The sequence below is a fragment of the Drosophila nasuta genome, chromosome 2L (genome assembly GCF_023558535.2).
Source record: "Drosophila nasuta strain 15112-1781.00 chromosome 2L, ASM2355853v1, whole genome shotgun sequence".
In the NCBI taxonomy this organism is placed as follows: Eukaryota; Metazoa; Arthropoda; class Insecta; order Diptera; family Drosophilidae; genus Drosophila; species Drosophila nasuta.
Window position 1 is genome coordinate 22,212,623 of NC_083455.1, and position 26,601 is coordinate 22,239,223.

Genomic DNA, 26,601 nt, shown 5'->3' on the forward strand with positions numbered 1-26,601 from the left:
TTCATTACACAAAATCAGACAATCAAAATAATGCTAAATATACTTGAATAGCATTAACTATAATTAGAGAAAGTGCTTAAGAATAAGAAAAGTTCTTTAAACCTGTTTGTTTCCAATTTAATTTAAAGAAAAAGCGCTGATTGTTCTTTGTTCTGTGAAGTGAACTTTAAGAGTCGCCACATTGTCGCATTTACCTATTTAGTAAATTATTATTATAGTTGTTATTATACCCGCTACCCATAGGGTAGAAGGGTATTATAACTTTGTGCCGGCAGGAAATGTATGTAACAGGTAGAAGGAGGCATCTCCGACCCTATAAAGTATATATATTCTTGATCAGCGTCAACAGCCGAGACGATATAGCCATGTCCGTCTGTCCGTCCGTCCGTCTGTCCGTCTGTCCGTCTGTCCGTCTGTCCGTATGAACACCTAGATCTCAGAGACTATAAGAGATAGAGCAATAATTTTTTTTCGACAGCATTTGTTATGTTTGCACGCAGATCAAGTTTGTTTCAAATTTTTGCCACGCCCACTTCCGCCCCTGCAAATCAAAAAAATCGATTAACAAGCGTAATTTTAAAGCTAGAGTTACGAATTTTGCTATGTATGATAACTACTATATTAGTTATGATTCCTGAAAATTTGGTTGCGATCAGATAAAAATTGTCGAAGTTATTAAAGAAATACTTTTGTATGGGCAAAAACGGCTACTTACTAGGGTCTGAGTTGCTTTGGCTGACAATCTGGTATATTGTGCCGTCTATGGTATATTTTGAATGCGGTACTATATCGATATACCACATATACCATTTGGTATATTTTTTAGTATTTTTGTAGTATATTTGGTATATTTTGAGAAATATACCGCAAAATATATTGCTTTCATTCAAAATGGGTAGCGGGTATCTCACAGTCGAGTACACTCGACTGTAGCTTTCTTACTTGTTTTTGTTTTTGTGCAGCGCGTTGAATTGGAAACTTCGGCCCAAGGCGATGTCAAAGTGAAATACAATAGTAGAAAGTGTTTGTGTGTGTTTCGTCTTCAAAATGAAATTGTAAAGTGAAATGTGATAATATTTTAAATACATATAATATGCTTGTCTGTGTGTGTGTGTGTGTTTTAGCTATAGAAGTCTATGGCTTAACCTTTGACTGGCCAAGGCCAAGTGTAAAAGTTTATCAATTCCCTCAGGCAGACGACGGCAGCAGCAGGACGTTTATTGAAAATGCTTTGTGCAGGACACGTAGCAAAAGCAAAAGGAATAAAACTTTTTTACCACGACGATGTTAGACGTACGTGATCGCACTGAAAAATGGCGTAATTAAAAGCCAAGCAAATATGTTTAATACACATATATATATATATATTTTTAGACCAACTTTTGGCTGGTCGTCTGATATGATAAATCCACTTAATCCAATCCAACAAACAGAATTGAAACGATGCGTGCGTGCGTGCACACGCAGGAAAATTGCCAAGTTTTAATTGTGAAAGTTTAGCTGAAATTGAGCAAAGGAATGGGAAATGACATAGGAATGGGAATCAAAGATAGAACGAGAGAAGATGGAGAAGAAAATGCAGTCCAGGGCACGCACTTCCACATTCGTAAGTAAGCTCGTAACTCACAGAGAGAGGGAGAGCAGCCAGTGAGAGCTTTCAGCACTCACACAGCAGGTGTGGCAAATTGTGTCTCACATTAAGGGGCAACCAACAACCTACAACCTACGCAATGGCAACGTGTTCCTGATCATCGTCCTCGTCTTCGTCCTCTGTCGTCCTGTCGACTCTGGCACTGCTGTCATTCTGCGTTACTTGTCATCAACTTCATGCGTTTTGACATTTTTATTAGTTGAATACTCCTTAGCAGCACGCTCCATTGCTGACGCACTCAGAGAAAGAGAGTGAGAGAGCTTCAAACTGCCCTGCTTTGGGAGTCTTCAGCTTCGCCCTGGGCTGTGTGACATCTAATAAGTGTTTACTACCCAATGAGGATGCCTTTTTCCAGTGCTTTAAAACATCATGGGGAGTGCGCGCGTGTGTTTGCCTGTTACAATTTGCTGCCCTGCTGGATACTATGTTAGATGCTCGATGCTGGTCCCCACTTATATAGAAGACGCCTCGCATATTCCCAGTTTCCCAGTCGATAAAGAAAGAACAAATTGTGCGCGATTCACTTTTTTACACTTTGTTTTTATTTGCCCTTCCTAACGAAATTGCTTAAACTTAAAATAAATTTACTGGCTGACAAAAAACATTAGTGAATTGATATTAAAAAACACAAACTGACAAATGCATTATATAAGTGAATGAATTCATGTTACAAATGCTACTCATAATTAGCTTATCTCAGCGTTATGCATTGCTTAAAAATAAGAATTGTTTATTTGTTTAAGTGGCACATTAAATAAATACCCAAATTTTAACATTATTTTCTTATTTTTAATTTATGCATTAAAATTGCTTTACTTGCTCAAAACATAATAATTACAAAGAATAACAAAAGCATTGAATAAGAACGACAGCTGCAAAACACAGAAAAATAAACAGAACATTCGTGGAATATGAAAAACATTTCCATCATTTGCTCCAAGAATAATTTTTCTTTTTTCTTTACAGTGCAACGAAAAGCCAATTTAATTTGCACGAAAGTAAAGTTTCTGTTGAAGAATGTTAAAAACTTATGAGAAATTAACAAAAGAAAAAATAAATAAAAATTGATAAGCAATTATCAATAAATATTGAGTTTTTTTATAGCTTAATTTGAGAATTGTTTTCTAGGTATAAGCATTGATTTTTTGTTGTTGGGTTATTGGTTTTATTTCCTCAATTTGCATGACATATTTGAAATAAGTAAAAGAACAAACAATTTTTCATGATTTCTTAGCAATTTCGTTGATTTTTGATTTCTGTTTCAAACAATTTCATTGAAAGTGTTTAGAAATAGTTTTAAAGCTAACCAAGCAAAGTTGTTCAGAGATGAACAAATTAGTTTCGTTGAATATTTAAAAACTTATATGAGTTTGCAGCACAACTATTTTGCGCTTTGCGTGTAATGTGCTTTAAAGCGATAAATTCCTGTGGCATAACTGCGAAAATCAACCCAAAAATATTCTACCCAACTTATTGTTATCTTCTGTCAGAATTTTGGGTGAAATTGTTGACAAACGGAATCCATGAAAGATATTAAATTGTTGCATAAATCCAGCCTGATGCCTTGACAACTTGCTAATGCTAATGGAGTGCCCAGAGTCAGAGTCAAAGTCAGACTCCAGTCGCGACTGCGACTGAGAATCCAGGCCATGGCCTGATGCCATGGATCGTTCAAATTGCGTGAATGTTTATGATGCACAAAAGGAACGAAAAATGAAATAAAATAACCAAAGCCATACAACGTCAATGTCCATTTGTGAAAGTTGTCCCCAAGAAACTGATGGCTATTCGAGGAAGAGGAAGGTAAAAGTTTTAAGCAGCTGGCGTGCGTCTAAAGGTGACCCAGGTTAGACTAGCCGAGACACCAAGAGAAAGAGAAGGAGAGTGCAGTGTCGAAGTCGGTCCACTTCCGAGTTGCGAGTCGAAACGACAGCGAAAACTTTTAAATGAAATTTTTGCGTTAAAGTTTTGTCAGGCAAGTTGCGCCCGACTGGGCCCGACGAACGGGCGATGCGAACAACCTGGCTTAGGTCAGCCAGCAAAGTAGCGGTCTACCGCAGTCACACACCAGGACACCCACGCACACACGCACACACCAACACACCAAGACACCGACACACATCTATGTATTGTCACGTAGCTTGGTGACAGATTCCAACAGCCAGGCAGAGGCAGGCAAATACCATTAAAACAACAAACAGCAACAGCAACATCCACTAAGGATGCCCAGGATGTTGAGAATGCTGAGGATGTTGGGGATGCTGATGATGCAGGTGGGATGTGCTCCTCTTTTCTCTTTCTCTCTCTTTCTGCACCTATCTGCTAGTCTCACAACGCACAAAAGTTTCATTTTAATGTCTCAGCAAGTGTTGCCATCATCTCTTTGTTTGTGCAAAAAAAAAAGACTGCAGAGTAAAAAAAAACTGAAATTAGCAACACATGCGAGTCCTTTCAAAAATGATGTAAAAAAAAAACAAAGTGAGCATTGCAGCATTTGAAGTAATTACAACATTTCTTTTCGCATATATGGATATAATTCTTATGTGCCTTTTCGTTTTATATGCATTACGCTAATGTTTTTAAGCTTCTGCACAAATGTTGTTGCTGCTCTAAAAAACAGAGCAACAAAGGGAAGAGAGAGAGAGAGAGAGAGGCAGGGTGAAAAAAGATGAAATTATGACACTCGGATTCGGTTTTTGGGGCTTCTACTTGTTGGTTGGTGTTGGTTGCGGCTCTAAAGCCGAAAGCTAATGCGTTTTTAAATATGCTGCAGCGGATGCTCGGTTGGCATTAATTAACAGTCAGCACTCGGAGCGCTTATTGTGATGACTTTTGAAAACGCTGCAAGAGCGTCAAGGGACAACGCTTAGCTAAATGTATAGCACACTAAGTGTGGGCAGAAAAGCAACTAAATTTACAGAAATTAGTTTAATTAGCAATTTAATATATTCTTTTTATATATTAAAAGTTTCAGAAAAGAATCTCTAATATATATTTTGAGATCACATAATTTCTAAGTCGATTTCTCAGAATTCCATTATTCATTTTGGGAATTCCAACCAAGCAAAAATAGTTGTAAGCTCCACTTAAATTATTTACTGGCATATATCATAAAAATGGTCGACTTACCTGTTGCCATTTCTCCTCGTTCGGCCACACGACGTATGCTTAATGTTTTAATTATATATTATGCTTCTACACACACACGGTTACAACACTTGCCTAAGATACACAGCACAACACACAGCACACACAACGTTTGCTTGCTTTATTTCAATTTCTAAACGCGTTTATGTTTCGCTTTAGTTGTTGGCCGACAAAAAATTCCTGGAATGGTCGGAGGCCTGTGTAATAAGCCGCACTTGTGGAAACTCACTCACACACACACACACTTGGACACTAGCACATGGTTATAATGTATTTTTGTTGCGCTATTGTAGTCTCCCTTTCAGTTCTTTTTTTTGCGGTGTCCGTTTCCGTTTGCCGTGTTGAAGTCCTGTCGCTGTCCTTCTTCTGTGGATTGTGTTCGCCGTGAAAGGCAACAGCTTGAAATGCTATTAAAATATAATCTTCTGATAATCTCCACTTAATTTCGTGCTTTGGTCGAAGCAAGCACAGCGCCCAGAAGTATATATGGAATGTCCTTGCCCCGTGTGGCAAGTCCTCGTCAGCTGCAATCAGTTGTTGCTTTAGTTGTACTAAATAATAATCGTAGAGTGTAATTTTAGTTACTTCGTTTTGTGGTTTCTATTTCGAGGTTTTGAGCATTTTATTCACTTCGTTACTCCTTTTATATAATGCGTCAGAGTATTATTATTGGTTTATGTTCAGCTCTGTCTTGTTTTGTATTCGTTTTGGCAAACCTTTTTCGCTTTTCTCCTCTCGTTTTGGAGTTTCACACTTCGCTGACTTTTAATGTTTGCTACGTTTTCGTTGCAAAAGCAGCAGCAACATACAACATACAACAGGTTCGCTCATGTGCGTGCGTGTTGATTTCCTTTGCTGTTACCTTTTGATATACTCGCACTTAATTTTTCTTCTTCGTTTTCGTTTTTTTTGTGTACAGCAGCAGCTTTTCTTTCTCTCTTTTTCCTGCCGTTCGTTTCTCGGCTATTGAGTTTTTCAAATTTATTAAATTCGCTTTTCTCTTCTTTAATCAAATTTCCACTTGATTAGAGTGACGACAATTTCGTTGATTTCCTGTTGCTGCTTGCTACTGTAGACCTGCGTGTGTGTGTGTGTGTGAGGGGTGTGGGTGTGTATTTGTGTCAAAGTGAGCAAAAGAAAAGCAGAAAAAGTTTTTATTAGTAAGAATTTTACAATATAAATGTCAATATGTGAATTTATAACATTTTTTTTATTCCAATTTTTATTGCGATTATTTGGAAGCATTGCGAATGCAATGAAATATGAAAGGAACTCTAAATAATTTGTACATATTAAGAATTGTATATTCAAAATATTGTCACACGCTGATCAAATGGAATTTGTTATTTTGTTAAATTCGCCAGCTTGAAAATTGTTCAAAATGAAGCTTCGTAGCTTCTTTTCAATGCACATCTGCGACTCTAATCAGAAAAGATACCACAAATGCGAGTAAGCGAAGCATTTCTGGCAAATGGAAATCAGCTTATGGCAATCTCATTTCCTTTTAAATTTAATTCGTCGCTTTTAGCATGTCGCATTTTGCGCTTGCTCTCACTTAATTTTTATGCCTGCCGTATTTGTGTATATTCCAGTAACTGTTTTTAATTTATTTTGTATTCTTATTTCTTATTTTCCCCCCTTATTTCCTTATTTTCCCCTACACCCAACCGCGAGATCCTCTTAACGTGTGGCTCTTGCCCTTGCTGCTCCCTCTTGCTCTTAGCCTGTTTTCGTAATACCCCAAAATGCAACACCACAGCATTAACAGCACACCGCACTTCCAAAAGCACACACACACACACCAATACACATTATATATGTATCACAAAAAGAGCAACAAAAAGTATGAATTTCTCTCCAGTTTTTTTCCGTTGATTTCATTCGAAGAATTTTTGGAGGCCCCCTGCAAGAAATTATAATTGTATATTCGTCGCTTGCCGCAGACTATAAAATATTTAATTTCCTTTTCGCGTCTGAGGTTGATGTAATTCCTTCCGGATATTTTTTTTCTCATTTTTTCTTATTTTTATTATATTTATTTATTTATTTTTTTTTTGCTCTCCAAGTGCCGCATCGTGTTTCTAATTCGTGAAAAAAACCTATTTAGCCACAACTTCCGCATGGCCAATATACACCAGGGGCCATTTTCTTCAATTCCTCCCCCCTAAAAAATGTACAAAATTTCTGTTAAAAAAAAATAAATAGAAATCACTTTTCTGTTCAGGGGGTAGAGAGAGACCCCCAGCTAGGAATATGATGTGTTTCTGGCATTTATGCTTCATTTACTTTTGATGGTTTTTATCCACTTTCCACTCGAATTTTGTCACAAATGTGGTGTGGGCATCGAGCACAGAGAATTGTTACAAGCATTTTGCTTAAACAAAAATTATAATCGTGAAGCACATTAAAATTTCTTGAAGATTTGCGTTTTTTTTTTTTTTCATTTTTCCACTCATTTCCATTTGAATTATTTAACATCAACTAAAATTATCTACACTTAACATTTATATATTTGCTTATTTTAATTGTCTATATTGCAAAACGATTTATTTATGTATTTATTAAAATTGTTATATACTAGAAGAATTTATTGTTAATATATAAATTGATTTGTGGTATAAATTCATTGTCAATTTTGCGAAGTGCTTATTTGCATAATTTGGAATATGGTAGAAAGTTTTTATGCTGTACCATCAATTTATATTTATTTTTCATATAATAGTTGATTTGTATTAAAAATTTAGTTATGTGTTTATTAAATTTCTTGTATATTAAAAACATTTATTTTTAATATTAAAGTTGATTTGTGTTACATTCTTATCCATTTACATTGTCAATTTTGCGAAGCAATTTATTTATTCGCAAAACTTTTCATATAGTAAAAAAAGTTTTGAATCCGGTTTCATCAATTTATATTTATTGTTTATTATTAGTTTATTTTACGAAGCAATTATTTTGTTTGTAAAATTTGTGATAAACTAAAATAGGGTTTATGCTGTATCGCCAATTTTTATTTATTTATAATGTATTAATATACTTGTTTTATAAGTTTGCCTAAGCTTTTTTGTTGTTTTGTATATTTATCTATTTTTTTTTTATAAAATTAGTCAAAATTACATTTAAACTTGTTAAACAGTTTTTTACGCTGAATGTTCTCAATTCCTATTTAATTTATATTTATTTTTAACATAATTAAAATAATTTTTATTCAAAAGATGATCTTAACAATTGCGAATTATGAGAACTTTTAATTAAAGAGCTTACATATTGTTGTGTGCCAATCACTTTAATAATCTTTTTATAATCAAATTGATAGCAAAATATCAAAGAAATGCATCTGCCTTTCGGTTAATTGCTATTTTCAATTTATTTGCAATGCTCTTGATGGTAAAAACGCTTCAAACTGAAGTGTGTTTCAATAAAATCATTTGCGACCGCAAAGAAAAATCAGGACGACTCCGCGTTTCGCTTTATGAGCCTGGCTAATTAGTTTAATGTGGACACATTTTATTAGCCCACGTTGCTGTGCTCTGCGCTTTGCTCACGGTGCGAAACGGGTGCTAATTAAATTAATTATAAATCTGTCGAGTCGTAGTCAAAATACGAAATTATGAAAATCATAAACTCTTTTATGTTTTCATTTTCCAAAGCGAAATACACACACACACACACACACACAGATTTTAATGAGGTGCGAGATTGTGTGAGGTGGGAAATGTTGAGAGCACTGTGCATTAATTAAAAAGGGTTTCCATTCGCGGCATCATGAAACTGTCACTCAACCTTTGACCTCAGAACATACCCAACAAAAAAACAAAAAGAGCAGCAAAGGAATTGCAAAGAAAACTAAGAGAGAGAGAGAGATATATTTACTAACACAAAAAAGTGAAACTCAATGAAAACGCTTTAAGGACACGCATCGCACGTGTTGTTGATGACCTTTTTTTTGTGTTTGGTTTGCAGTTGTTGTTGTCAACCTCAGGCCTAAGGACACAATTTCAATTTTTTTTTTTTGGAGCCTCGTGTGTGAGGCACATCGTCTTCTCACATTCTCTCTTTATCTTTTGGTCTCTTTCATTGTGCTACGACGCTTTAATTTCCGCTTGAATGCAAAGCAAAAGGTTGCTGACTTCCTTTTTTTGAGGCAGGACCTCGTGAAAGGTTCCCACACTCCATCACTCTGGGCTTGCATGTTGACTTGTCTCGACCTGGACCGTGCCATAGCGAAGCCAAGTGAGACTCAGCCAAGCCAAGCAAAACAAAAGACACTCCATACATTTCAGTTTCAGTTTTGTTTTGTCGGGCCCTTGTGCGGAACTGCTAACAAAAATGGCCACAGGGCAACCTTTTCAACTTGATTAATTTTCACAATTTAAGTTGATGAGCACAGAAATTTCAAATTGAACAATGGAAAAACGGTAGCCATCGCCACGAAGTCTAAGTCGTCAGTTAGTCAAGTCAGTCAGTCAGTCAGTCAGCCAGATGGTTGGACTATTCAGTCTGTCAGTTAATTCCGGCCACGCTTTGATTTAACTTTTCGTTTTTTATTGCAATGGATATTTTATGTGTGGGCCGGACTACAGCTGTATATATCACTTCACTCAGATTGCTTTGTGAATGTGTTGTGATTAGAAAACAAGGAAAGCGGAGGATGCTTTTCCATTTGATTTGATTTATTTATGAAAATCTGGCGACATTTTAGACTAATGGCCACAAAATACAAAGCATACGAACGCCTACATTCAACAGCATATTCAATTTAATTTACACAAGTATTTCATTCTCTTTTGTTTTCGTTTATTTCGAATTTCAAACACAAATGAAATTCAAATAATATTGAACTGGTTATTATTTCTTTTGATTTTCTTTTGTTTTGTGATTATCAATTATTATTATTATTTCAGATATCAAATTTTGTTCAACTTGTTATTTGTACAATAATCCTATTTGTGTCCATTTATTTGCTTTGCAACTGCTTGCTTGTAAACATTACTCATACGCCGGGTGGCATTTCTATGTCAATTTCGGCTCTTGAGTTCACAGTTTACAGTTTACAATTTGCTCACAAGTTTGGCTCAAGTGATTTATTGGTCGAATTGGATTTAGCTGGATTTTGTTTGTTTCGTTTTGCCAAACTGTGCGCAGTAGGCCAAAGGTAAAAGAACCTTGCCATTTGATATGTTGCCAATATTTATTACGAAAATATACAATATATATTTCTGGCCCAAAACAATATTATGGTTTTTCGGCAATTTATTGCTGGCAATTGGATAAAAATTTGTTTTTTTTACGAAATTGCAAGTTTATCAAAAACTTGAAGTGGCTTCCTTTTCATTTTCATTTTCATTTCATACAGTTTACAGTTCTTTATTTCAAGATTTATTTATTTTTGTATATTTTTTTCTGCAGGCTTACATTTTTGTGTAGCAAGTGTTGAGTTTAAGCTTTATTCTTTCGACGTTACGTTACTTTGACCGAAATTCTTTGCTCGTTTAATTTTGTTTACGCGAGATAAGCGTAAAGTTTTGCGATGTCCTGCGGCAGCTCCAAAAGGAGTTTGCAGGAATAACTTTAAGTTTAACCGGTTCGCAAGGCGTTCGCGTAACCTGAACCTGTCACTGGGGCTCTGTGTTTCTGTTTGCTTTCTTTCGCTTTTGCCCAAAAATTTACACACACCAATGAACACTCACGCCACGCTTCGCACGCACACGCACGCACGTACACACACACACACACACAGAGAGACGCGCGCGTATGAAGACGTACAATTAAAGGGGGAAAACAGACACACACAGAGTCAGTCGACGCGCTAAGTATACATATGTGTGTGTGTCTCTCTCTCGATGGGAACGAAACGCGTGCAATGTGCTCCCTGCTTGAACGGATGCTGGAGCTTGACTGAATCGCCGTTTACCTTGCCAGCGCATACATCGGCATCATCGGTCACAGAACCTACTACAATATAATACTACTACGGCATCGGCTGCCGAACCAAAAGCTGGCCAAACAGGACACGAAGGATGCAAGCAACGCCGATGCCGTTGCCGTTGATTGCTGCTGCGTGTCTCTTCAGCACATTACAGCATCCCTGAGATAGCTTTCGGCCAGCGAAAGCTTATTTCCCAAAGAGCATATCCTGAGCTTAAGAGTGTTTGCAAAGCTTACAGTCCACATTCAGCAGCTGCTGAGAGAGCGAGCTTTCGAAGCTTTCTTGCAAGCCCAATTTGCGTGCTGCTTGACGATTTATTTTTATACGCTTGTTTAGGCTTTTTTATCAACACACACACACACAAAAAAATCGCCCGTTTGTTGTGACCGTGCACAGCTGTGCAGTTTTAAGCTTCATTTGTATTGCTTTGCATGTGTGTGTGTGTGCAGTTCTCTTGCACATTATTTAACAGGTGGTCTCGTGAAAGTATTTTTAGCTTCATTTCGAATTTGCAGAGATGAGGCAAGCAATTTGTGCGCTTGTCAATGGCTGAGGCCAAGGTCTAATCACAAAATACCTTGCAGCAGACAATCAGCTAGAAATGGCAATCAATGCACACACAACACAGAGATGCAGAGAGAGGAGGCGAGACTTACATTTATCAGCTAAATGGTCAGCGTTTGGTAGCCAACCAAATTTGTCCACTTGGCTGACTGGCAGGCCACGCTAATTAAACTGATGTGACAGTAACAGCAGTGGCCGAAAGTGATATAAGTCCATGGCAAAATCAACGTGCTGAGCTCCGGCACCATTAACTACCTTGTTTGCCCCTCAGATGGGTATAGAGTAGAGGGGAGTGGCGAGTTCTGAGTGGGAGGAGGCGATCACAAATGATTGTATAATGCCAGGGAAACTCTGCTTAAATGCTGCAGCCCCATGTCCTGTGATTGACACGTAGAGGCAATCGAATTGTGATTTGTACGAAACTGGCAACTCAAAGTGAATGTAAAGCTAGTAAAGCTTTCGTACTATCAGCACAAGGGAATCAAACGAATCAAGAGTAGAGCTGGAGTCCAAGCACTCAGTCAAAGTGGCAGGCAGCTTCTTTCTGGACTGTGTGTTGTATGGCCATTAAGTGGCAGCATATGTTGCCATGCCACATGCCACTCAAAATCCATCCACATCCACATTCGCATTCGCATATGTATATATTCAGGTGTCTACTCAAACCCTGTCATGAAATGTAGCGTATCATTTTGATAAATTTCGTGGATAATTTCAATGCTCATTAGCTGTGACAATGTTTCTCAGAATATGACCAATGACAAAATGTGAAAATATGTAAAGCTTGCATAAATAATTGTTGATCTAATCGCTGGGAAATGATTGCGTAAATTTCGTGTTCCCAAAAACGTTTCTACTACAAATTCCACAAAATTCGACAATGCTCTATTTGGTTTTCATTTTATTACTTACCAAAAACAAGGAAAATGTAATACTAATATTATGGTCATCTTCTCTAATGCTGGGATATGTTTGCTCAAAGTTTTCTGTCCCCAAAAACTCCTTCTACTACAAATGCGACATGATTTGTCAATTAATTCTCAATTTAGTTTTCTTTGCATTTTGTCGTCACAATTTTCTATTTTTGTCACTTGCAAAAAAAAGTGAAAATAACAAAAAAAAAAGTATTATGTTATGATTAAGCAAAGCTTTGTGTGTTCAAAAACATTCTCCACCAATTTCACCAATTAATTCGCAAAACAGTTTTTGTTGCATTCCAAAAAAGTAAAATAAAAAAATTAAAATAGTACTCATATATTAACTGCACGTAAATGGAGACATAAGAGAATTCTGTGGAACACTCTGCAGATTATTAAAGCATGATATATGAAGCTGAAGAACTCATAATGGCCATCTTCCTTCCCCACCTGTGAGCTGCGTGCAATGAGGAATAAAATGCGAACAGTAAAACAAAAACAAAAAAAAAAAGAGAGCGAGAAAGGAGACAAGGCAACACACACATCTCCAGTTGTCCTGGCAACTGACGCACAGCTCTGTCATATATCATAGATTTTTCTTTCTTTTTTGTCGTAGTGTGTTTATATGTATGTGTATTGTCATGCTGTCACGCTTTATCTGAGTGCGTGTGTGTGTGTGTGTGTATGTGTGGGCTGGCCACAGTCTTGGTTTCTTTTTTCTCTTTTGTTTTGTTTTACTTATTTTCTTCAATTTGGTCGCCGTTGTACTCGTAAACTTAAATTGTTATTTCACCTTGAAAGCGCTACAAAAAAGATTTACGGTCAGCCTGGCACCTCTCATCCCCATTATCCACCATCTCTCTTGCTCTCTTAGTGTCTAGCTATCTCATTCTCACTGGCATTCTGTGGTTTTATTTTCTCTGTCATTTTTACGCTCATTACTTGGCATTTGGTGCCGCTTTAGATTCAGCTTCAGCCTGTCCTTACTTTCAATTTACAATAGCAGCAACAACAACAGCAGCAGCAACAGCAGGTATAGCACTGCGTTTTATTGTTGTTGAAGCTTATTTTGATTTCTATTTTTGTGTCTCTGTTTGCAGTCGCCTTGTCGCATATTTATTACACTTTGTATTATGATGTCTAGAAATGCTGCAGACAATTTATGATACGCATAAGTACCACCCATCAGAAGTACTACAAATGGTCGTCCCATTAAGACAATATTTACCTGTAAGTGCTTTGCTTGTCATTGATAATGTCCGTATAAAATCGAATGAAAATTATTGGAAATTTTATGAATTTTATTGAACGGCAATCTGAACTCTGTATGGATGTAATTTATTTATTCATGTTTTGTTTATTTTTATTATGGAAATGCTTATATTACAAGTACGTAGTGTCACCTGTGGTGCAGTTGCATTTGTTTTCTGACTGTAGTTGGTTTATCAAATTCTTTGATTGAGCTCGTATTGTCTTATGAAAATGCAAGTCTTCCATTTCAAGCAGGGTTGAATCCTCATACAGTTCCCCGCTGACACTTTTCAGTAGAAAACATTCTGCGCAAATATTTTCTTCAGAAAAAAAACTGCTTCAGCAGGCGGGCCTGAGTTGATTGGGTTATTAATCTGGTATCTGGTGTATTCTTTGGTAATATTTTGAATGTAAAAGTATATTGCAAGTAATGGTATATTTATGTATATATTGGTATATTATATATTTTGGTATATTGTTTGGGTTAATTTTAATAAGTCCGAACAGAAAATAGACAACGAGTATCTCACAGACGAGCAAACTGTATAGCTTTCTTACTTGTATTTATTCATATAGATGAATACTTCGATTATTTACCCATTACATCGCTTGTGGTGCAGTTTCCTTTGGTTTTTTAAGTGTAGTTGGATTTTTTATATGCCAATGACAAATTGTTTGATTCCTTTTCAATACTGATTGAATTCTCATACGGTTACCCGCTGACAATTCAACACTCTATCGTGAAAACATTTTGGACAAATACTTTCTATTGTATAAAATGGTTTTACTACATTTTAAGAATAAACCGAACTGTTTAGCCTTTAATGAAAATGACACTGTAGGGTATCTCACAGACCAGCATACTCTGCCGAAGCCTTATTACCTGTTTTTATTCATGAACGTGAATAATTCTGTTATTTGTCCGTATGATCGCCTGTGGTTCAGTAGCTTTTGTTTTTTTAACTACACACTGTTTTTTAATGTGCAATGGACATATTATTGGATTGAGCTCTTCATACAACAATATGAAAATCAAAGTCTCTCTTTGTATGCAGCCTTACAGAGCGCCCTCTGATAATTCAACACTCTACCCTCTATTAAACAGTACGTTTTACAGTAAATAAATTTTTATTATTATTATTTATTTTTTTTAAGGTGCGACTTTGATTAATAAATATTGAAGGTTTTCATAGAGTGCAGAGTAAAATTTATTTTATAACTTCGCTAGTTACGATTTGTTTTATTTGTAATACTTTTATTCGCACAATTTATTGTGAGCTTTTGTGCAATACATGTTCTTGCATTGTTCTCCAATTGCATCGCCATTCATAATTTAGCACAGCTTTTCTCAGTCATTGCATTTGTTCTGCTGCCGAGGCCATAAATAACACACATCATTATTATCGCATTACGCGGGCAACCCGAAAGCAAAGTAAACTATAAAAAATTGACTATCGCAACAGAAAAATTTCATTGCATACTTTTGTGGGCTGCATTGTCAACACCGTTGCCGGACGCTTGCTCTCTCTCTTTCTCTCTGTGTGTGTTGTTGCTACCCGCTCTGGTTGCACCATATTAATTAAATACAAAATGTTTACACTAATAATTTCAACATAAATTCCCCCCGAGTATCGCGCCCTTTGCGTGGCGACCAGCGAACGGCGTACGGAAGCGCCATAAATTTCTGGCGTCGGTTGCATTGCAAGATGCAAGATGCGAAGCAACGCGCACGCAACGGCCACAAATTGTGAGTTATCTTTGTGCGCGACGACGCGAGTTTTCGATGCCAGCTTGTGCACTGCCCTTCCATCTCCTCGCTCGTCGCATCGTTTTGCTGCCTTTTGTCGCTGCCATCGTTGCATGCAAACACATTAAATTAAATTATTGTCACTGGGCTACATCCTCGTTTCCTTGTTGCCGTTGTAGCTGTCGTTGTCGTCGTTGCCACACTGCCATCTTAGTTCGACTTCGACATTGTCCTTTTAGCGTGGGAGGCAAAACGATGTAGCGAGCTGTCTGTGACTCGGTGTCCCGGGTGTTTGGCTTAAATGTGCGCTAAATAGCTCCCCAGCTGCCGAAGTGACATAAAAAGCCCGAGCTGCCTTGTAAGTATGCTGCACAATTTGGCTTTGGCAACACGTTTCATTAGGCGCACCAAAGACACAACGCTGCGTATACGTACTTTGTCAACAGCTTGCTTGGATTTGCAAGCGAACGCTGAGATTGTCAGCATGGGTGACTTTAAGCCAGGGCATTATTTGCGATAGTTACACTATGGGAAATGCAGTGAGAAGTTTGTTTAAATTTAATAGCTATCGTATTGTGCTCTATGAAAATATTTTTAAAAAAATTCAAAGTAAAAATATTTAATGTAATAATAATTAAGTGAGTTGATAGGTTATTTTAAAGTTTAATAGATACATTTAATATCGAGTTGAGTTATTTATGAAAATATTAATAGAAATGCATAATTATTCCATTTTTAAATGAATTGTTAAATTACTTACCATGGAATGACAACATTACATCATTAAAATTTATTAAAATTAAAACTATTAAAAGAGCAAGAATAATGCAAACCTTAAGAAGCATGTCTACAACTTTTAATTAAAGCAAACTATATTTAAAATAATGTTGTTTAATAATCAAAGGAGTAGTTTATGTTATATGTGGCATACATATAATAAACCAGTAATGTTTTTTTTCCTTTATACCCACATAAATGTTAAAGGTAATACAATCGTTAGACTCTTTTAAATTCTGCATAAATCATATCGAAGCTCTCTATGCAAAAATAACTAGATGTTGGAGCTGTATCAAATTACTACATGGAAGCATCGAATTTAAACTCTCAATCAACTTTCTTTTCACATTATTAAGATTTCTTAAAGTCAACGAAGACCAAAATTATGCATGCGATACAAACTTTGCTACAACTTTTAATTAAAGCCAATTATATTAAATTGAACACAAATTTTAGTAGTTTCAACTTTCGCAGACATTTTTAATAAGTGCGACAAAGCATTTCTCTGTCATTATCGCTCCCTTCGCTTCACTTCAGCTCTGTCGCTTTTTTTCAACGCAATTTTCTTCGTTTATTTTTCGCACACACACAATGGCCGCGAATTTTTTATTGCTATTGTAATTTGCTTAGCGCGCTCAGTCGTCCGCTTCGCTGAACTGGCTTTGCTTGTGGTCAGCAAGTTGTTGTTGTTGGAGCTAATTTTTTTTGTTTTTTTTTTGCATAGTTTGTTGTTGTGGCTGCACAATTTGTAAGTAGCGTTTGCCTTCGACGCCAGCATTAGCAACCACTCCACTTGGCCACGCCTCTAACCATTTTCGGGCTCTCGACGTGTATAGTATGTATATTGTATATAAGCCGGACCATTAACGCAGCGTCGACGCATGAAGCGGAAGCGGAAGTGAAGGCGTCGCTGCCTCGGCTTTTGTTTTCCACTCTTTTGCACGGTAGTATTTTAATGAGCCCAACAAACCTCACTACTCCTCCGCTTTCCCTCCACATCATTGACGAAAGCGTCGTTGGCTTTGGCCATGGCGCTTCACGAAGTGGGCCAATTTTTTGGCCTGGCCACATGCAAATTGCATGAACCAGTGCAGTTCGCATATTAATGTTAAAATATGGCCAACAGCAGGTAATGTGACTTTGATGCATTTTGCATGCACAAGAAATACTACAAAGAAAAAAATTGTGAATTTGCATACGACAATTTATGCGAATATTAAATTGGCTAACAACGAAATGCACTTTGCTTAAAGATAATAAATACGTCACTTGTCTAGCTTCAAACAATCTTTCCTGCACTTTGGCATACACAACATGACTCTTAAGAATTTTTCCAACAATTTGTCATTTCTTAATTTATAAGCAAATGCTTATGTGGCGTGAAAGCCTCTATCGAAGAACCTTGTCAGCAGCATAAAATTCCCATTGATAGTTTGAAATGGCGTAGATGGCAAATCTCATTAAAGCACAATGAAAACTAAACAAAACTTTGGCAATTTGTGAAGCAAAAAAGTGCTGGCAAAACGATAAACGTGGAGACCTTTACATGAAAAGTTTCTGCAAAGAAAATGTGCAACGCATTTTCCATTAGGGCAAATGAAAAATTTTCACTTTTACATAGAGCAGTGAACCGGCAAACTGAAGAAAGTACCGGCAAATGTGGGTTAATTTGCAAAAAACCTGCAGGTCTATACGAGTATGTGCGAGCATGTGTGTGCGTGTGTGAGTGTGAGTGTGAAATACCAATAGCTATGCACACACAATCACACACACACACTCACACACTGGCATAATTGTAAAGTGTGCAAAAGTTTCATTGTTATGAGTTCCCTTTTGCGCTAAAGTCAAAGTTCCAAACGACAATGTGAATGTGGGAAAAGAGAGAGGAAGACAGAGAGAAACAGAACGATAGCAAAAAGCTTTTTGTAGTTTAAAGCGTTACGCTCTGCATCATCTGGCTTTAACCATTGTAATGGTCATGGCCAATACAGAAACGCTCATACAATGCAACGAAATATGCTTTTGACCCAGAACCAAGCTGGACAGGACATTCGGACGCCATTCAACTGCCTCAGCTAGCAATAGTACTACAATTAAAAACCACCTATTGAGAAAATATTTATAATGTTAATTTATTAACATAACAATTTAAAGTTCAATTTCAATTCTAGAAATATTTGCCATGTGTAAATTTAATAGAATAGTTCACATAGCATCACAATAAGAAAATCATTTAAATTCTTTATTCAAAGAAAATTAACAGTTCAACTATAATGTTATGTTATAATTCACCATCTCAAACAATTTTCAAATTTAACTATCATATTTATTAAAGTAGCATTGATAGTTCAATAAACAAAATTTTGCCAATCCTTAACTTTAAAGCCAATAATATATTCAGCACATTTGAATGCAAAGACGTTTCATTGAACAAATTCAATTAAATTTCAAACTACAGTTATTTATGCTCAATAAATTCAACTAATTAGTCATCATTATATGTATAAGCTCCTTGACAAAATTTCATATTTCCATTAAGCCAAATTCATTGTATTTGAGTTAAAATTTATCGACTGCTGGTGGCAATATCTGGGCATTTCTAATTACTAATATATATTAAGCATATTAAATTTTTGTACAAAAAATTAATTCAAGTTGGCATCCAGAGCAGCCACAACCTCCCTCTAAAAGAGGGTAAAGAGAGTACGAAAGGGAGAAACTGACTTGAGAGCCAGCTGGCCAGCCGACATGCAATTAATTGTGTCATTGTAGCCATTAACCAGACAGTTGAGCAGTAACCCAATTTGTTCGCTTGATTGTTGCCCCACTCTGTCCACTACAAGGAGGAGGAGGAGTTGGGGGAGAAAGGGAGTGCCTGACCAGCCTTAATGGCTTCGCAATAGCGACCGAAGACGAGGCGAGCAAGCAAAAGCAGCTGTTGGCTGTCTTGTGAAACCTGTCCGCCACAGTTCACACTGTCCAGCGTCCTGGCATTGTGTGCCATTTTGCAATTAAGATGCTACCGAAAATAAAAGAAAATGTTGCCCAAGAGAAGGGCGAAGGGCGCTGCCTAACGGAAACGCATGAGTGTTAAAGTTTGTGCGAATTACCCCAACAGTAGTCGTATGTCTCTATATGCCAGTTGTCATACATAATTAAACAGGGTTTCGGTTTTGGGTACGAAACACACACACAACTTGCATTCGTAATGATGATAATGTCTTTTCTCTTAGGTCAACAAAATAACTTGAGCAATATTTGTCGTGCCAGGTGCAGAAAAGGTAACCAACATACGACAGACATTAAATTCTAGGCAGTGAGTGAGCTTAAGACATTTGCCAAGAAGTTTTCGGTTAACCACATATCAAAATTATTTTGATTGGTATCCTGTGTCCTCACTCAAAATAGTGGCTTATTTGAAATAGGGCTAACCAACATCGACAACAACAACAACAACAACAAGTACCTCTTTAGCATATCAGTTTTCAACACACATGAACTCCCTCTAAACTCACTTTGACCATATGAACTATGACACAAGCAGAAATAATCCCTTGCCGCATGCAATGTTTGACACATCGCTAAGCTGATTACACATTTCAGCTGGATTGTGGCAACCTTTCAAGCTAGTAACAGCTAAATTATGAGTAGCGTTTGGCACAAAGCTGCTACGCCGATTGCATCAGCACGGAAATTGTCTTACGACTGGGCGTTCATTACGTATACGTAATATTTGAAATTAGAGAGAAGACTATAAGGTAGAGAAATAAATGTATGATTAAACCAAATGAATAGTAATGTATGTGTAATCTGCGTTTAGTTTCAATAAATAGAAAATTACGTATACGTAATATTCAAAATTAGAGAGCAAGAGAAATAAATGTATGATGATTTAATGTGTGTGAATTTCGCATTTAATTTGAATTGAAGAATATAATTTGTCACCACGAAAATGTCTTACGAGTAGAGGTTTAGTACGTATACGTAATATTTGAAATTAGAGCGTGGAATTTGAGGTACAGAAATAAATGAATGATTAAACTAGACAAATAGTAATGTGTGCGTAATCTGTCTAGAATTTCAATCGAACTAAATAGGTAGAAATAAATATTTCTTAGTACGGAGTGTGTATTACGTATACGTAATATTTGAAATTAGATTGCAGAGGTTGAGGTAGAGTTATAAAAGTATGATTGAACTTTATTAATAATATTATAAGTGTAATTTAGTTTCAGTTTTCATTGCATTGAATTGTAAAAAAGAGAATTTTTCTACACGAAAAATGTCCTATTATAAAATTCGAAATTAGAAATTGAATGTATAGTAATGTATTTGTATCTGCTGTCAATTTTAATTGAACTTAATAAGTAGAAGTTAAAATTTGTCAGCATTTACAAAATCGGTTCTTATTTTCTACAAAAATTCCTCACTTTTTCTAAATCGACAGCTTTGTAAGTGACTCGGCAAGTCACTTTTCTGCTTACTTTTCTGTCTTTGCAAGATTAATATCATAAGCCAGTCACGACTCAAAGCACTCTACCATAAAGAGCAAGCCATATCTGAATGAAAATGAAAAGCCGCAAGCTGCATATAGAAAGCCACAGACTTGGCATCTTTTTGCCAACAATCTGAACGTGTTTCATTCACTGCATTCAACATGCAGATATTCATGGCAAATAAGAACCTTTGCGAGCTCCTTTGTACTTCAGTATAATCGTTCCATGAACTGTGCACATTCAGTGAATTATAAAGTTATGAAGCTTAATTTACAAACAAGCTATTGAAATTTAATAAATATTTGTAAATATTTTAAGATCCGCCTCAGACTTTTATATTGATTGATAATGGTTTCGCTTGCTGTGGCTATGAAAAGAATTCGTTTATTGTTATTACAATAAATGCTTGAGCCGTAAAGCCGTATTTTCGCTCAAACCGCGAATGCTGTTTAAGGCAGATTTACTTGTACTTTAAAAGCAGCTTGGACGTTGCTGCGTTTCTTGCTCATTACGCTGGAGCGCTGAGTAAATGCGACGACAGCTGGCGCCATATTAATGCATCAAACGGGCTTCGAGCAGCAGGATACAGCCAGGACACACAAGCTGACCACCCGCCGCGGATGTCGCATTATCGGTCTCTGGGTCGACCTCAGCAACTGGCAACAGGGAACTGGAAAATGGGAAACTGTGCAAGCAACATACTGACTGACTTTTCTTTCCCTCTCTCTCTCTCTCTTTCTCTCTGTCTTGTACGTTGTTGGTTCATCTTCTTCCCTATAATATTGCAGCAATAATTTGATCGTTAAAATGGACACTGCCTTTTAATGGTTTGCGTGCACCTGCCTCCTTTGAACCCCCCTCCTCTCTTATCCTCTTGTGTTGTGTCCATGACTTTGGCCAGTTTGCACGCATTTCATTTGCTGCCTGACTGCAATTAAATGTATTTTTACGATTGTGCAGCATTTGCAGTGCGTCCGCCTGGTAATGAAATTAACAACGAGCAGCATCGTTGCGACTACCAAGGACTACAGCCTTGTTGTAGTCTGCCTTGTCGTTGTCCTTGCGATGTGCTGGGTGCCGGGCTGTGATAAACGATCGCCCATTGCCAGCTTTAAAATGCCACTTACGAGTAACTGCCGTGAAATGCTTGTTGGGCGTTAAATGCCCAAGAAAATATCTTTTTTTTGTTTTGGTTTTTTTTTCATCATTGCCTTCCTTTTTTGTCATTGCCTTCGAGTGGCGGGGCGTGACAACCTCTCGATGGCAGCCATAATTGCCGGCAGCGTCAAGCGCCATTTTGTTATTATCACTCTGGTAAACACTCTTACACACACACACACTGGTACACCCGTATATACACAAGGGGGCCCAACTGTCCACAGGTGGCGCTTTAATTTGCAACTTTCACGCGCCTGGGTCGCTTGTCATTTTCGTTGTCTCCAGCTCGCAGCTAAGTGAGCCACTATGTCAGCATGCCACGAACATGCCCAGGAACCTGCAGCATTTGCCGCTACCGCTGTTGCAACACGGCAAAGCAGAGCCCAGATCGCCAACTGACACAGACACGCCAACAAAAGCTGGCAACGTCCACGGCATCACAATTCCCACTCTCTCTCTCTCATGCTCTCGTTGTGTTTCTCTCTTCCTCCGGGGAGTAATTAACACTGCGTCGTTTCTGCCGCTGAGTAAACAATGTGAACCTGATGCAGTTGTTAATTATCACCGCCAGCTGCATTACTCCGTGGGCGTGGTCAAAAGGGCTAGTTTAGTGGCAAGGACTAAGGAAACCTTGAGTTATGAAAAGGAAATTTCACAAACGCATGATAATACACGGCTCCATTTTTTTAACTACTTTTGTGTTTTATTGGGGTCACCTTGAAGACATTTAAATGCTGTCTTTACATATAATTGTGGTGATAATACGATAAAAGAAATTTTAACTATTTATTAGTGCTTAAAAAAAAAATGACAACAATTAATAGTTTGTAAATTTGTTAAGCTCAACCAAATATATCCTCTGGCATATTTTTGTATTTTTTCGTATATTTTAGTATAATTCCGAATATTTTGAAATAGACCTTGGTATATTTTAATATTTTTCTGAATATTTATTTGGAATATTTTGTGTTTTAGTGTTTTACTTTTACTTTATGTACTTTATCGAAGTCGCATAAATAATATTAGACATTGCGAATTATTTTCTCCTTCTTTTCTTCACTCGCCTAGTCAGCTTTAATCTTCACCTTCACGAAAATATGTACTGATTGCTCTTCAAACTTCGCTCAAACCTGTCGCAATCACTTTCTCTGCCGCTGCTTCGCTCCACCGTTTCCCAAACTCGATTACAGGCGACACACTCTCTGCCTCTCTACATAATATATATTATATATACATTTCCGGGTGATAATCTCTCAATAAAATCATTTGCAGCTCAGCAATCAATTTTCATAATTTCATAAGAATAAATTGGCTGGCTTGCTGACAGACCTCAGCCCCGTTCTATCCTCCCCCGGAGACGGGAAACGTCGCTCCGCTGCTGTTGCTGTTCTTGCACCTGTCGTGCCGCAGGCAAACAATCAACTAAAGTAACACACACACACACACACACACAGATGCATAGGTGGTGTCTACACCTAGAACATTGCGTGGCATGTGGCAAACTTGGCGCCCTCCTGTTGCAGGAGCAGCAGCAGCAGCTTGCTTGCCCCTTTGCGTGCCCCACATCAACTTGCCACCTGCAAAACTGCCAACCGAGTTGCCACCTAGAACCCAACAAACACTTTTTTTCTCATTTCCTCCCCTCACAGTCCCTCTGTTCCTCTTCCTGTTGTTGTTATTTGCAGCTTTCATGCATCGACTGCGTATTTCAGCCGAAGGCAAGTTTGTGCCCTTTTTTTTCTAGCGGGCGAAGGGGCAACGCTCTTTTTTTTATCATTATTTTTTTGTTTTCTTTTTTTAAGTAAATAACCCAACTGAAGTGCAGCGCTGCGGTTGCAATTTTTATGCGCAGCCAACAAACGAAAAAAAAATCAAAACTATAAAAAAGGAGCAGGAAAAACCACTGCACACGTGCTCATAAAAATGTATGCGAGTGCATACGTCTGCGTATGTGTGTGTGTGTGTGTGTGTGTGTGTCAGTGGGTGTGAGGTGCAGGTGTAGAGGTGTGTGTTTGCATGTACGCGTCTATTTGTAAAGTTTCTTTGGGCAACTCCCTTTTGTACCCGCTGCGCACAGTTGAGCTTAACTTATGGCAAAATTATTGAAATTAATAACAGGTTAAAAGAAGTTTAACACAAAATTCTTTCTTCTTAATTTTCTTTTAAAATTTTCTATTCTAATTTCTTTAGTGATTTTGAAGCAGTATTCATACATTAAGAACTACAGTATTTAGGATTTCGGAACATTTTGTCGCGATTAGCTAAAAAAATTTTGAAATAATTTAAGATATAGTTTCATATGGAAAAGACTGCCTACTTAATTTGGTTCTAAGTTACTTTGATTCACAATCTGGTATATTTTGGACTCTATGGTATATTTTAAATGCAGTACTATATCCATATACCAAAATAGGTATATTTTAGTACTTTTTGAAACTTTTGAAGCACCTTGTGGACAGTTGAGACAAAAGTAATAGGAAAAATTGTAGAAATTTATGGTAAAATTTTCTTAACGTAAATAAAATTTATAAAATTTTCTCTATAGTAATTTGCTCGAGCTTTAACCACTGTGCTTACTCCGTTGTATGCATTTTTTGTGACTAAACTGCAGGCAGCGTCGCCAACAGTTTTAAAAAATGAAAGCTTACACCCGTTTGCCTGGTTGCCTGGTTGGCTTTGCGTGCCACGCCCACTCACACGAGACATGCGGCTGCCACAGACGCGGTGGCAGCAGCAACAGCAGCAACAGCAGCAGCGGCAGCGGTGGCAGTCGCGGCAGCATAAATTTCCATTACCGTTGACAAATATTTACACATCGACCTCAATTCATATTCCTTTTGATGCAGTTGCTTTTAGTTGGAAGCAGCGTTGCAAGCAGACAGTGTTGCAAACAGGGTTGCTGCAACTTTATGGTATTTAATGTATGGCTCGCAAACTGACAGCAGCCACTGTGCGGCTATCAAGTGTGCCGCTCGATTGCTGTCGTACATATGTAGATAGATAGATATATGGATACATATGTATGTAATAGGCACTGCTTAGGGGATCTGTGTGTGAATTGACAATCACTGAAACGATTTCCCTTTACAATTTTGAACAAACAAAATGCTCCAAATCGTTGGAATGCTGCTATTGCTATTGATGCTGATGGCAGCGGGTGGCCAGGCAGAAATATCGCGACATCGTTTAACCATATTTGCGGAGGCGGGTCGCATGGAATGCTATCATCAAGCTGTGGCTGCCACAGAGCACATTATGCTTGAGTATCAGGTGATCTATGGCGGACAAGGCGAAGCGCACATCAATTGCAATCTAATGGATCCATTGCGTCGTCTCCTCATCACGGATCACAAACAAGGCCAGGGCAAATATCAACTGGTGGCCAATGAGACGGGCATTTACAAGTTGTGCTTTGACAATACCATCAGTTCGTTTAATCAGAAGATTGTCGTATTCAACCTGGAGATATTGGCCGCCAATCATGAAGAACTGGAGCGCCAAAAGACCATCAAAGAGATGAACACTGACTATCAATTCGATCGAACATATTCGCACATTGATGACTATGTGACTAAGATTACGGTGAACTTGATGCGTTCGCGTCAGAGTCAGGATTACATACGCACTTTGGAGGCCAAGGATCGTAAAGTGGCCGAATCGAATTTCACATTGGTCAATAATTGGTCTGCTGCTCAGTTTATAGCCATGATTATTGTTGGTATGCTGCAGGTGTTTATGCTGCGCAGCATCTTCAATACTGACGGCAGATTCTACAAGTTTTGGAAAAAGATTTAAATGTGTCTTAATGGGATAATAAAGAATATAAATTAGTACATTGAATGTTTCTCATTGAGAATTTAATAGGCAATCAAGAAATCTCGCGGCTTCTTTCAAGACTGATAATAGATTCTAGAAATTTTGGATTAAGATTTAATTAATTTATAAACATGTAAAAAAGCTGCAGTCGAGAGTCTCTCATAGTGAAATGAGATACCCGCTACCTATTTCTAATAAAAGCAAAACTGTGCGGTAGGCCAAATTAATATACCAAAAAATACTGAAATATACCAACGGCTATATTTAATATACATATATATATATATACTACATCTAAAATATATTATATAATCTTAAAAGAGGCAAAATTAATATACCAAAAATACTAAAATATACCAAAATTTATATTTAGTATTCATTCATATTTAGTATTATATATTTATGTACTAATTCATTTAAAATATATTATATATTCTTAAAAGAGGTAAAATGAATTTACCGAAAATACTCAAATATACCAAAACCTATATTTAGTATGCATTCATTCAAAATATAACTGATTGCCTACCAAAAAAACCCGACTGGAGCGGCCATTTTTTCCATATAAAATAATTTAGTATATCGATATACATACAAAAATACCAGATTGTCTACCAAAGATACCAATATCCGACTACAGTTCCTTTTTTTCATATAAAATTATTTCTTAAATAACTTTCCGAATAATTTTTTGAAAATTTGCCATATTAGGTATTTATGCTTTTATTTATTTGGTCACGTAGTGAATAACGAACTGACCTTTTCTCATTTAGAACTTTACGCTCAACAATTTTAACTACCCATATGTGATTCCCTCTTGGCTACTTGCTCTTAATCAGTCAGAGTAAATTTGCGATGAACGAACACAGCTTGTGTCACAGCAACATCAAATCAGTGTCAAGTCTCTGACAAAAGCAGCACCTACGCTCCACTTTTAGCTACTACACTGACAACTGACAGCTGCTTGGCTGCTTGGTGGGCGCTAAACAATGAAAATTAAGCCGAAAATTGTGAAGGTCAGCCACAGAAATGTCTCATGAATTATTAAAATCGAGTCGAGTCCGAAAGTGTGTGGTCAAAGTTGCCACTACACTTGACCCTAATCCTGGCAGAAAAAGATGCCTGGCCTGACTCCTTCGCCAATGATT

The 26,601-nt window shown here is 37.2% G+C and overlaps 2 protein-coding genes across 4 annotated transcripts in view; one reads left to right on the forward strand and one right to left on the reverse strand.

The window, feature by feature from the left end:
* LOC132788337 (uncharacterized) overlaps nucleotides 1-10,681 on the reverse strand; it is a 158,132-nt gene extending 147,451 nt beyond the window's left edge. For 2 of the 3 annotated variants that reach the window (XR_009632626.1, XM_060795716.1), the window contains exons 1-2: nucleotides 10,214-10,681; nucleotides 4,781-5,875 (exon numbers count right to left, since the gene is read on the reverse strand). The gene's annotated coding sequence lies outside the window, so the exon portion shown is untranslated. The remainder of the gene's footprint in view (nucleotides 1-4,780; nucleotides 5,876-10,213) is intronic. The other variant, XM_060795845.1, reaches the window with a different exon arrangement.
* Nucleotides 10,682-24,665: 13,984 nt separating this feature from the next.
* On the forward strand, nucleotides 24,666-25,540 carry LOC132794364 (transmembrane emp24 domain-containing protein 1). Its single transcript, XM_060804774.1, has one exon. It carries the CDS (start codon nucleotides 24,743-24,745, stop codon nucleotides 25,430-25,432), a length of 690 nt encoding a protein of 229 aa, XP_060660757.1. The 5' UTR covers nucleotides 24,666-24,742; the 3' UTR covers nucleotides 25,433-25,540.
* The last annotated feature ends 1,061 nt before the right edge of the window (nucleotides 25,541-26,601 follow it).

Coding starts and splice junctions, on each gene's coding strand:
- LOC132794364 (XM_060804774.1), top strand. CDS start 24,743: ATGCTCCAAATCGTTGGAATGCTGCTATTGCTATTGATGCTGATGGCA.